Source organism: Eubalaena glacialis, chromosome 6 (genome assembly GCF_028564815.1).
Source record: "Eubalaena glacialis isolate mEubGla1 chromosome 6, mEubGla1.1.hap2.+ XY, whole genome shotgun sequence".
NCBI lineage: Eukaryota > Metazoa > Chordata > Mammalia > Artiodactyla > Balaenidae > Eubalaena > Eubalaena glacialis.
This window is the reverse complement of record NC_083721.1, coordinates 12,733,815-12,746,720: the sequence shown is the minus strand read 5'-3', so window position 1 is coordinate 12,746,720 and position 12,906 is coordinate 12,733,815. Positions and strand designations below refer to the sequence as shown.

General features: G+C 41.3%; 1 protein-coding gene across 1 annotated transcript; it reads right to left on the bottom strand.

The window, feature by feature from the left end:
• Positions 1-231: 231 nt before the first annotated feature.
• MIS18A (MIS18 kinetochore protein A) lies at positions 232-10,047 on the bottom strand. The gene is made up of 5 exons (XM_061192915.1): positions 9,677-10,047; positions 5,829-5,895; positions 3,471-3,593; positions 1,012-1,108; positions 232-419 (listed from the first exon to the last, which is right to left on the bottom strand). Exons 1-5 carry the CDS (start codon positions 10,017-10,019, stop codon positions 339-341), a joined length of 711 nt encoding a protein of 236 aa, XP_061048898.1. The 5' UTR covers positions 10,020-10,047; the 3' UTR covers positions 232-338.
• Between the last annotated feature and the right edge of the window lie 2,859 nt (positions 10,048-12,906).

Genomic DNA, 12,906 nt, shown 5'->3' with positions numbered 1-12,906 from the left:
AGAAATAAAGAATAACGAATTTGGTACTGAGGAGAAAACCGTTCAGAAAATTATGGCAGTTTATCAAAATAAAAACTACTAAATTTCACTTCCAGGAAGTATCATGACTTTAAAATTGGAATTTAGGAAACAATCATCTTTTTACCATCAAATACAGCTGGACAAGTAATTCTCCAATTCTTCTCGTTTGATCATTTGATCAGTACAAGAGAAGGTAAAGTACATGACCATTTTGAATTCTTTCAGTTCTAAGTGAAGTAAATTATAACAAGAATTGCTACACGTGAAACAACTGTCCATCAGCGAAGGACTCCAGAACGGGAGACTTGGAACAGATTTCAGCTTTTGCAGCTGGTAAAGGGCAATTTTGATTCAACCTCCCAAAGCTTTGTTTGCAATGCTTTCAAAACATCTTCCATCTATTGAATTGAAATAAGAATATTTAAAAAAAATACATGATTAAAATCATACATGGTTAAATATGATTAAAATATTCATCATTAATACAATTTCTGAACATGTTATGCATTACACATGGATATTAAGTATTTAACAGAATTCCATTTAAATAAGACATAAGTTTATTAACAGTAGTTCTCAACCTCTAATCTGTAGCTTTTTTATACATTCATCACTATCTTGCCTATCTGTGAGAGGATGTTAACATTCAAAAACAAGGCTATTTTTACCGTGAAATATTGACTTGATTAAGAAGATATATTTCTATTTTAATAGTTTTAGAATATATACTACTTTGATTTTAGCATGAAGTGTCTTCTTTATTATTTTTTTGATAAAGCTTTAGCTTAATTTGTAGTTTGGCTCCCCAAAAAATCAACTTTACCAACAACTGAAATAAATAAATAAGAAAAAAATAAAATAAGCACTCTCTTACCATGGAAGTGCTAAGGTCAAAACAGAAAACACATTAAGGATTATTCGTGGAGGAGCAATTGTTCACTGACTGGAAGTTGTTCATACAAAGATACAAAAAGTGCAGAACAAGATTACCTGCTTTAGAGATTTTTCTATTTCAACTCGGCTTTCAAGATTAAAAAGCTCTTTATCTTCTGACACAATTTGCTTTTCAGAGGACCCTAAAACATAACTGAAGTATAATAACAGTACAAAGTTAAAACATGAAAAGGGAGTAAATATAAAATTTACATGAATAATATTAAGGGAATTCCCTGGTGGTCCAGTGGTTAGGGCTCTGCGCTTCCACTGTAGGGGACACAGGTTCGATCCCTGGTCTGGGAACTATGATCCCACATGCAGTGCAGCACAGCCATAAATAAATAAATAAATAAATAAATAAAATAATGATATTAAAACTCGAATATGTATATCAAACTATATATTAGTACCAAGTAAACACATAAAACAACTACTTTTGTTAATAGCAACCTACATAGGAAGCTGAACTACATGAAATCCTGTTTTTCTCCATAACAGCTTTGTCCGAGAGCCCTACATATTTCCCAATATTGTAAGTATTTTGTTATCGGAAATAAACTTGCTCTGTAGTAAGTTGGGTGGCAAAACATTACCACTCATGGTTCAAAATTCTATTTTAAAGTTTTAAAAGATCCTGAAGAAGCCACTGCTTTATATTACTTTTTTTTTTTAATGTAACTTCTCAGGAACGTGTGCATTTTCAAGTTTGACTTTTAGTATATAATTTGTGTAGTCAACTCTTGATTACCTAGATTTGGGCAACTTCAACAGTTATCCTATAACTTAGGTTTTGCTCTACTCTCTGGGGTGATGAGATGCTGTGGTTTAGAAAATACAAAGAACAGAAGAATTGGCCTCGTGATGGAAGGAGAAGAGGCCCAGCTTCGGTGACCAAATAAATCTAAACAGTAGGGAAGAAGGTGCTGGTATTTCTCAAAAAAAGGAACTTGATTCGTTTGCATTTCTTTAGTGGGAGTCTTTCATTACATGTAACAACTTCAATATGTCACTTCTTTTGTCAAATAAGAACAGTCTTCTCTTGGAAACCCAAGATTAAATTGATTAAATTTCTGAAAAATGTCATGGGCGGCAAAATTGCAGAAGGCAATTAATATCCTGTTTAGAAAAGAAAAATGAGACGGGCGGGGGGGGGGAATTAAACGGTATTGAGTAATTTATAACACTGTAAATAAACATTTCAGAGGGCATCCACTTCCAAAACAAACCAGGTTCCTTGTCATTAAAATTCTGCCCCAAGAGGTATTCAACTGTTCAGGAAAAAACAGCTTCAATACTATGACCCTCTATGGAGAAATCTTCCACACATTTTCTTTTATACAGATATGCATCACTTTTAAAGTTTTGTACCAACCGTACTGAAGAGTTAACGTTGTTTATACCTGTACTCTCCCCCACATAATTTTCACAAATCTTAGTAAAATTCTCATGGAGATTAAGGGAGCAGCTGTTTGGGCCTGGGTCTTCTATTTAAAACCAAAACAGATCTGATCTCTCTCTAGGCAGGCCTACATGCTTTACATCAATGAGCAGTGCTTGCTATATTATTCTCTTGTGTAAGGAATATAAAAAGTTTGCAGATTTTATAATTTTGACCTAAACCTGTCTAGTTTCAAAGAAGGTGGCAAAACTGCAGTTATCAAAGAATAATTAAATGAAAAATTATAATTATAATAAGAGGAATACTGTTTTAAGTTCTTTAAAGAGAAACGCTAAGAAATTCAACCGGAGTGATGAAATACCTCGAGTAATGAAAGTGTAGGCATTTTTTTTTTTCCTTCTTAAATTGTTCGTCTTTCCTGATACTTAAGGTTTCCTAGGCACCTTTAAAATCTTGAGGGTTACATCTTTTCCAGGATAAGTGAAAATACATTGGGGTCAACTGATTAATTCTGTTTCCTATTTTAAAAAGGCTAGTGAATTAGAGGGCCATTAAGATATGTGTCATCAGACCCTAATTCACCTTGTCTCCTAACGCTTTTTAGAAGTCCTGAAAAATGAAGGTACTTCCTTGCATCTCTCAAAAAAAGCAGACAATTATTTACCACCCTCAAGGAAATAGTTGGACTTTGTATTTCTACTTTTCCAGAACACCAAAGGGACTTCTTTCCTGACCATTTCTGAAATTCCTATTTCTTTATGATATTCTAGGAGACTAAAAACTAGAGGGAAAAATAAAATGGACAAAATATATTGATCCACACAATGGCTTTTAAAAAAAATCCTATTAAACTAAATTCGATTGTTAAGAAAAACAACATATTTTTACTCTGAAAAATGTTCTCAGTGTTTTCTCCTACAATTTAGAATGACAGACTTTTCCAATAGCAAATAAATCGGGTCCAAACAAAAGATCACTAGCTTTATTGTCAGAAATTATTTAAAAATGTATTTTAACCAGTGTTGATTTAGTTTTGATGTTTTCATACCAATTTCTCTGCAAGCAAGTTTCTGAGAATTCAGTTATGAGCTATTCATTTATACATCAAACTTACCTTTCAATGGCTTCAACACTGAGGCAGAACAAGTCCCTCTTGTAGTCTAGATTCTTGGGTGTGCATCTGTATATGTAGCCGAGGTTGAGTGAACATCCTGCGCAGTACAAAGTCTCCAGGATGCTGCAACAAGAAATGCCACTGCTTTAGCAACTGGTTATAACAAAAATCCCATTGTTGAGATCCATAAACACCTAAACGTTTAAGTTGCTAAAGTATGTTATTCTGACCCTACTAAGTCATATGTACAAAAATAGGAAAAAAATGATAGTAAGATGCTTACATCAGAAATGTAGACAGTCACCTCCAGGCTGCATTGCCTTAAGTATCCAGTGACAAAGGGCATGTACAAAAGTGACAAGAAGAGAGGGTACTAAGGTGGTGTTTTCCTAGAATGCAAATGCCTCAATTCAGTATTAAGAAAAATTAACTAAAATTTTGAAATAAGACAAAAAGATTCTACATGTCCTTTTAATGTTATATTGTCCACCAAGGATCATTAACACTCTGGGGAAGGGATAGGCAAATTTTTTTCTGTAATGATCCAGAGAACAAATATTTTAGGCTCTCAGGCCATATGGTGTCTGTTGCAACTACCTGCCTCTACCACCGTTAGCACAGAAGCTGCCACAGATAATACATAACCGATCTGTGTTCCAGTAACAATGTATTTACAAAAACAGGTGCTTGGGACGTCCCTGGCGGTCCAGTGGTTGAGACTTCGCCTTCCAATGCAGGGGGTGCGGGTTTGATCCCTGGTGGGGGAGCTAAGATCCCACATGCCTCGGGGCCAGAAAACCAAAACATAAAACAGAAGCAATATTGTAACAAATTCAATAAAGACTTTAAAAATGGTCCACATCAAAAAAAAAAAAATCTTAAAAAAAACCCCAAACAAACAGGTGCTTGGCCCATGGGCCACAGTTTGGCATAAAGGATGGGTTCAGGTGATACAAGTAAACAGGACTTAGCAACACTGGTTCAGAGCGAGAGTCAATTCCCTTTTCAATTCTCTAACAATCCTGATTATATATAAAGAGAAGAAAGTCTCAGTCTGGTGCTAGAATGTCTTTAACCTGTACCTCACAGCTGCAAATCTTTTAACAGTAAGAGAACAGACCTCAGGCTCAGAACCAGCCAGGCAATACTATCTCAGCTAGAATTTAATAACATGTGTTTTCAGTGTAATTATCTTCACAGTTACTTTCCAGTTACAGCAAATGACACATTTATGGCAGTAATATAAAGATTCCTTTTTAAATAAATTTAAATAAAAATTAGGAGTCACTTGAATGAAAAATATTAAGTACATGACAGCACAGCTGTTACATGGATATGGCAAAAATGGTAAAGCTGACATCAAAATGACTAGAGTTGGGAAGTAGAGAACACTCTGCAGGAAACAAAGAGAAATAACAAAGCATCATCCTAGCTCTTTACTAATTAGTCCTGCGTCCTTAGTGAAGTTGTAACCTCCTCAGGCCTTGCTTTCTTCATCTACAAAATGAGAAATGATCTAAGGCTGGGTTTTCCAAATTTTCATCACCAGCATGCCAACAGTACAATTTTTCTTATATCCACATACCACCTGTCCTATTATGAATTTGCTTCTCCTTAAATAGAGTAATTTTTTAAATTAAAATACACTTTATTTGAATAGGACAATCTAACGTTACTAAAATTAAAAACCAACATTTTAAAATAAAAAATATATATGATTATTAATTTCCGTTTAACTGCTTGTGTACCACTTACTCATATGCATCAGTACGACACGTTTCGGGCAACAATACTAGAAGGCAGAGCTTCCCATTCAGTTTGCTGAGGACGCCACTTGCAGCAGATGCGTGGCAGGCATAGCAACCCCTGGAGTGGCAGCACAGGGCCTGCGAGTGCTGGAGGCCCCATGCTGTTGCTTCTGCAGCCCTGTCTGTTTAACCTCAATAGGTCGTATATGTGTGTATGCATTGTATGCACGACCTTAGCATCTTCTATGGGTGCAATGACATGAAAAAGGTAGGGAGCATTCATCTAAAGCATCCTTTGGCTTGGAGATTCCATGATACAGATATTTTCCTTTTCTATTTTTATTTTCGATTTTCTTCACACCAAGTGCAAACACCCAAAAAGGGAGTGTCAGAACGTGCCCTGAGAGGTTTAGAAACTCTTCCATCTCATATCTAAAGGACGCCACCAGCACTCAAGAATTGGTATATTAGAATGACTGATTTTATACTGATTACCATGAAAAAAGTTTTATCCCAAATCTTACTGCTGATGATCTCCTTAAAGACTTTTATTTGAAAAATAAACATTTTCTCTAATGTACATATTCACATAAGATATAGCCTTACTCACCAACCATTTTCATTTTTACGTTTGGATAGTATCTGTTCCTTATCCACAGAAACATTACAGGAAACACCTAGGAAGAAGAAAGTAACAAGAATTTATTAATGCAGTTTGTTACAATACACACGCAGACACTGAGAGAACTTCTAACTCAACTTTTATTTTAGAACCCAGAAGCCCAGAAAAAAATAAAGGCCCAAAAGTCACACACACAGGGTAGTTTAAAACTAAAGGTACAGGGTCTTCTGGAAAAAGACAGCAGAATAAGAGTTATTTCCTTCCATTCCCAGAAAACACTGAAATTAACAAAGTGAATAAAATTAGGAAGAAAAAATTCAACTGACAGTAAAATTTGGGACAATTAGAACCTCAAATCACGGACTATCAAGAATACCCGCCAGACACAGCAAAACTGGGATCAACCCAAGGAAGAGGATAAAAGCCTGTGCGTACATCTCCAGATCTCACACGCAGAGCTCGTTTCTATAGAAGTAACTGAGAGGGTCCTCAGGAGCTCAGCCAAAAACCTTTTAGACCACAACCTGGACAGGGGTCACAGCTGAACCCCAGAAGCAGCAGGAAACGTTCCCATTTCCCAAGTTCAGAACACACTAAAGGCGGGGAATCGGGAGCAGAGTGACATGAGGAAAGGACATCAGACCCACAATGGCCAGAACAGACTCTTGATTTCACCTCCTCTACAGTCTACCTTAACTCAGTGAACTCCACTTCCATCTACCCATCGCTCAGATCAGAAACCAGCATCACCCCTGATTGTCTCCTTACCCTTCTCCCCACACAGACACTCCACAGATAAATCCTGTCAATTCTACCTCACAACCCTCACTCCAGCCCCCAAGCCACCACCACCTCCTCTGCCTGGACGGCTGCACTAGCTCCTGATTGACCTGCCCACTTTCATGCTTATTCTTCTCTTCAGTGCATCCTCCAAAGAAAAAACTGGGTCATATCACTCTCCTGCTTAAACAACTCATTCACTAGAATAGATTCTCATTCCATAGAACAGCCTACAAGGCCCTAAATTTTCTGGCCCCTTCCTTCCTCCCTAAATCTTATCTTTAATCTACTATTCGGCCTTGCTAGCCTCAAGGCCTTTGCACTAGCTGCTCCCTGTGCCTGGAAAAAGCAAAGAGCATGACACCAGAACTGAACATGCAGCCACGTCGACATTCCTGTATAAAGACAACAGAAAGACATTTTCAAGCACTCAAACTTGAAGTTTTCTTGGGGATGGGGAAACCACTGGTGAAGATTAATCAAATAAACAACTCAGGAATGAGAAAGCTATTAATAAGCTTTCTCATTATTAATAAGAGTCCTGGACTTGAGAAATAAGCTCATAGAAACATTATATTAAAGCTAAATGACGATGCTATGGCTACAGAACAGTATGTAAATGTTATAAACCTTGACAAAGTAAAAATAATTAAACTAACTCCAATTGGAGTGGGGAGGGGAATGGAAATTAATCCAACAGCTCATTTTCTAATCTTTCACTGGGAGGAAGGGGGGGGGGGAGGGTGTTAAATCAATTTGCCTGAAGCTGATAAAAAAAGGATATTTATATATACTTTTTAAATTTTAAAAACTACTGGTATAGACAAATTAAATAACCGAATAGTGTTTTCATATATAAAACAAAAGCGCCCACGTGATAAAGGAGAGAAAAGATGTAAAAACAGAAAGGATGGTAAAGATTTAACACCAAACATATCAATATTATTCCTTAAAAAGCTGTAAATGACATAAACTCACCTACTAAAAAGAAGAGCTTCTCCTACTGTATCAAAATCAACCCAAATACATACATGTTGTTCTAATGGTGGCAACACTGGGAAAAAACCCAGACCTCTGTCAACAGGGGCAGACTGGGAGGATGAATGGCATCTCCATTAAAGATATCACTTATGTGGCACTTCCTATGTCTTCTGAGCACATGACACACGTTAACTCACTTAATCCTCCTAACCACCCCATTAAGTATTATCCCCATTTTTACAGAGGAGAAAACTGAGGCACAGAGAGACTAAGTAGCTTGCCCAAAAAGACACAGCTAGTAAGCGGCAGGCCAGGATTCAAACCCATGCAGTTGAGGGCCGTCATCTATACTGCCTCAGCGGGGGTTCAACGAGTAGCTATTGAAAATGTGAAGTATATCTATATGCACTAATATGGAAAAATGCTCAGAATATATGTGCAGAATAAAAAAGGAAGGATGCTTAACAGTATAAATAATATAATCTCAAGTACGTTTTTAAAAATTTACATGTTTAGGGAATTCCAAAAAATTTACATATTCAAACATGCTCATACATGCATGGAGAGTATCTGGAAGTATAAATGAGAATAAAGCATGTTGAACTCTGGGGACATGAGAGTGTCAGCATTGGGGGATAAGTCCTTCTGCATTGATTTTAATAGCTGCAAAGGGTTAATCTCAATGAATTGTATGGGAAATGTATGTTCTTAGGCTTTTAACAACTGAAAGGGACTCAGCAATTATCGTTAATTGCATCCTTAAAGAAAAGAGATTCCAAAAAGTTTCAGGTTAACAGGTGGACACTGCTGTCCTCCTTTCTTCCCAATATATCCCAGGAAGGAAAACATTCCACAAATGTCAACAAATCGGTGGTGAATTTCTGCCATAAAATATTTACAGAATTCAAACAGAGCATAAATTTCATCTTGAAAACCACAAGTCCAAAAAGAACAGCCATTTTTACACCAACTCAGAAAAAATATGTGCACCACTCCCCTATATAAATACTACGAAAACAACAAAACCAGGAAACGTTGGGGAAACATACAGATTTCAAAAGATACTGGCTCTACCAGTTACCTGTACGTTTACTACATCCTCCTTCCTCTCCAATTTTGATAGGGTTGTTGGTGCTTTTATGGCAAGTCTCCTTTAATTTTTTTGATACCATTATGTTCTGTCAACTCTACGGTTGTTAACACTTCAGGCGGTAAAGGCGTCCGCTGATACAACTATGAAGACTTGAGAAATCAACCCTGACATCTCCCGAAGGAAGCAGGCAGCTGAAAAGCTTAATTTCCTAAACCATTAACAATACGATTTACCGATTAACAGCCCGCTAATTTCTATGAGGAGTAACACAGAATAGCTACACCCTAAATGCTTACAACCTAGTTGGTCATTTTTTTCTAAGTAATGCTCACGACGACACTGATTCATCCACTGCTCTTCTGGGATGGGGGAACCTCAGAAGAGAACCTGTCACTCGTGAGCCCAAGGTGCAGGGATGACTCTCCTCCTCCCCTTTTTCTGGGACAGCTCACCATCTCAGATTTTTCTGCCTTTAAAGACCCTGGGAGGGGCTTCCCTGGTGGCACAGTGGTTAAGAATCTGCCTGCCAATGCAGGGGACTCGGGTTCGAGCCCTTGTCCTGGAAGATCCCACGTGCCGCGGAGCAACTAAGCCTGTGTGCCACAACTACTGAGCCTGCGCTCTGGAGCCCATGAGCCACAACTACTGAACCCATGTGCCACAACTACTGAAGCCCGCGCGCCTAGAGCCCGTGCTCCGCAACAAGAGAAGCCACCGCAATGAGAAGCCCGCGCACCGCAACATAGACCCCGCTCGCCGCAACAACGTGCTCTCCCACGTGCAGCAACGAAGAACCCAACGCAGCCAAAAATAAATAAATAAATAAATAAATAAATAAATTTATTAAAAATAAATAAGCAAATAAATAAAAATAAAGACCCTGGGAGGCCCCAAAACACCTCCGCCTCCTCCGGGGCCGCCCAGGTGCAGCACACCCGGGAAGAAGGCGTTCCTAAGTCCTAAGCCCCCCGCCCGAACTGACAGCGCAGCAGGACGCAGTTGGTGTCTTCCTGGCTCGTCACCCAGCTCAGCGAGTCGCCCAGCGGCCGCCGGCAACCAGAGCACAGAAACACCAGCGGCCTGTCCTCCTCCTCCGCCGGCTCCGCAGCCTCCTCGCGCGGCGTCCTTTCCGTGCAGGCCACCGACGCGTCCCCGCTCACGCAGCTCCACATGCTTGCCCACTTCTGCAGCAGCTGGTGGCGGCTCGAGTCTTCTGAGAGCCGCTTGCCTAAGAGCGAGGAGTTGCTCCACTTGCCCTTGTCGCCACACGCACAGCTAGTAGAGGAGCATCTTTTGCAACAAGCCTGAGACCAAGGACCCGCCATTAGCTACAAATTGCCTGCGCCGCGGAGGGTCACGGGAAAAACGCCGTTGCGCATGCGCGAGGCGGGGCGAGGCGGCGGAGGGTGAGAGAGGAGGGGCGGTACGGTGAGGGAGGAGGGGCGGAGGGTGAGGGAGGAGGGGCGGTACGGTGAGGGAGGAGGGGCGGAGGGTGAGGGAGGAGGGGAGGAGGGGCGGAGGGTGAGGGAGGAGGGGAGGAGGGGCGGAGGGTGAGGGAGGAGGGGCGGAGGGTGAGGGAGGAGGGGCGGAGGGTGAGGGAGGAGGGGCGGAGGGTGAGGGAGGAGGGGCGGAGGGTGAGGGAGGAGGGGCGGAGGGTGAGGGAGGAGGGGCGGTAGGCAGCCTCGCAGCGCGCTTTCTCGCGGTGGAGCTGGGCCTGGCGGGGGAGTCACTGCGCCTGCATCGCGCTTTCCAGCCTTAGGAAATTGAGGCTGCTCGACATCCGCTCGCTAGGCTGCTTGGGGAGGAGAGTTCAGCCTCTTACGTAGGAGGGGAGGCGTCTTTGAAAAAGTTACTCCCACCGAACTACATTACCAACCCCTCACGGAGACCTTGGCAATGGTTACGAAAGAGAATATGCCGCCTATACACCACTCAGAGATAGAGGAGTTGGGGCGGAGTCCTGCTTTCTCCGGCCTCCTCCCTCTATGTTTCTGTGGCTACAACCCCTCAAATTTAGCGTGCCTGAGAGTCACCTGGGAGCTGGATGGGACACAGATTTCTGAGTCCCACTGTGGACTGAAAAAAAAATGCACGACTTAAAAGTTGAGAATTATGTTTTATGTGGTGGACTCGCTGAGGACTTCAGCCCAGGAGGCAGCCTGTCAGATAGTTGGGAGGGACTGCTCCAAAGAGGTAAGGAAGGAGCCAGGATACAGAGGAGATTTTGGAAAAACAAACAAATCAACAACAACAACGAAAACAGGTAGTTTGAACATCAAATGATCGTTGTCTTTTTTAAAATATTTATTTATTTATTATTTATTTTGGCTGTGCCGGGTCTTAGTTGCGGCACGTGGGATCTTTAGTTGTGGCCTGAGACTGACCTTCATAGTTGTGGCTTTAGTTGCGGCATACGGACTCTTAAGTTCCGACATGCAAACACTTAGTTATGGCATGCATGCGGGATCTGGTTCCCTGACCAGGGATCAAACCCGGGCCCCAGGAACTGGGAGCGTGGAGTCTTACCCACTGGACCACGAGGGAAGTCCCAAATGATCACTGTTAATTAAAGAAAATGAGACATCGCAAGTTAATGAATTTAGCGCTTTTTTATATATGGGAAGATGCAAGAATCTGGGCTCATTGAAATCAGGGCAGCTACAGTGGCTGATGGCTTGATAGCCAAAACATCCTTTGTTTACTCATATGGCAGGCACCATTCTTCGTCCACACCCCCTTCACAGATTCTCCATCAATAGGTCAGGATGGGCCCGAGAATTTGCTTAACAGGCTCCTGGGTGACGCAGATGCTGACAGTCGGGGCACCTCCACTTTTGGTTGCCACTGCTCTAGTTTGTCTGCCTAACTTCCTTGAGGTGGAGAAAGCAAGGATTGTTGGGGAGCCACCCTGTCACATGTTCCTTTTATGCATTGTTATTGCTCTAACGAGACCCCGGAAAGGGCCCCAGATCACTCAGGCTAACACTGCAAGGACAAGCTGGAAAGGTGGGTGTGGGCAGCAGTGGTGTTGCTGGAAAGCATGGAAGTGCCTCTGCCGTCCGGATCTGGGAGCCCCTCGCCCCTTGCACCAAGTGGGCATTCCTTCCGGCTGGTAAGGACAGCCTTCCGCAGCTGCCCCAGAAAGCCGGCCTCTGACTTTAAAGCACCACAGGTTAGGACAGGAAAGGATGGTGGGAAATGGACCGGCTGCATCATGGACGACCTGGCGGCATATCTGGGAAGAAAGGTATCCCCAAGGTCCTACGTCTGCTCTTTGAATCCTTTGGGTGTGTCCTAAGTCACTGCCCACTTTGCTTGGTCAGGTAAACTATCTACCAAAAAATTTGCTTCCAACTTTAGTGCCTCTGGCCACCAGCAACAAGCAAAAACTTTGGAGTCAAAAGCCTTGGGTTGACCTAACCCTCCAGGAGGTATAACCGTGTAGGAAACTGGAAAGGCTACTTGCCTTCCCTGAGTCTAATTCTTCATGGTTTACGTGGGTCAGTACTGCAGTGGGGTTGTTATGGGGATCGTGATATAGTATGCATCAAAATACTTTATCTCTAGCAAACTGTGCCCATGTTCATTAGTCTCCAAGTGGGAGAAAATTCTTCAGATATTTTAGGCTTTTATTTCACCCATGGAATTGCCTTCCCTCCTCTGCTTCTTTTGTGGAGGCAAGCCTGACCTCGCAGGACTGCTGTTTTCAAGCACAATATCTCTGGTACAAGTAAATGGGTAATAACCTTGGAATTCAAGGGATAATCTCTTTGCCTCAGACTTTGGGTTCCTATTGGCAACATTAAATACTGTGGGATATCCCAGTAAGGAAGTGATGCAGAGCAGGGCTTCCTGACGACTTTCAGTGGTCCTAGGAACTTGTGCCTTGCTGGGCCCATTCCTCCATTTAAATTTTAAAAAATTGTTTTAAAATAAATAATAGTAGTTTACAACAGTATTGCTATAAAGATACGTATACAAATATTATATTTTAAAATATTTTCTTTGACCTAAAAGTTCATTTTTTTCCTGCTGACTTCAAAATTAAAACATTTTCATGGGGCCCTAAAAATATCACAGGCCCTCAGCACTGTGTCTAATGGAAAAGTCGTCCCCAAGGCAAAATAAACGCCTTTTAAAGTCACGAGTATGTTTGTATTACGAATATAATATATTTAGATACCCACAAAATCATGTTTTATGTAGGCACAA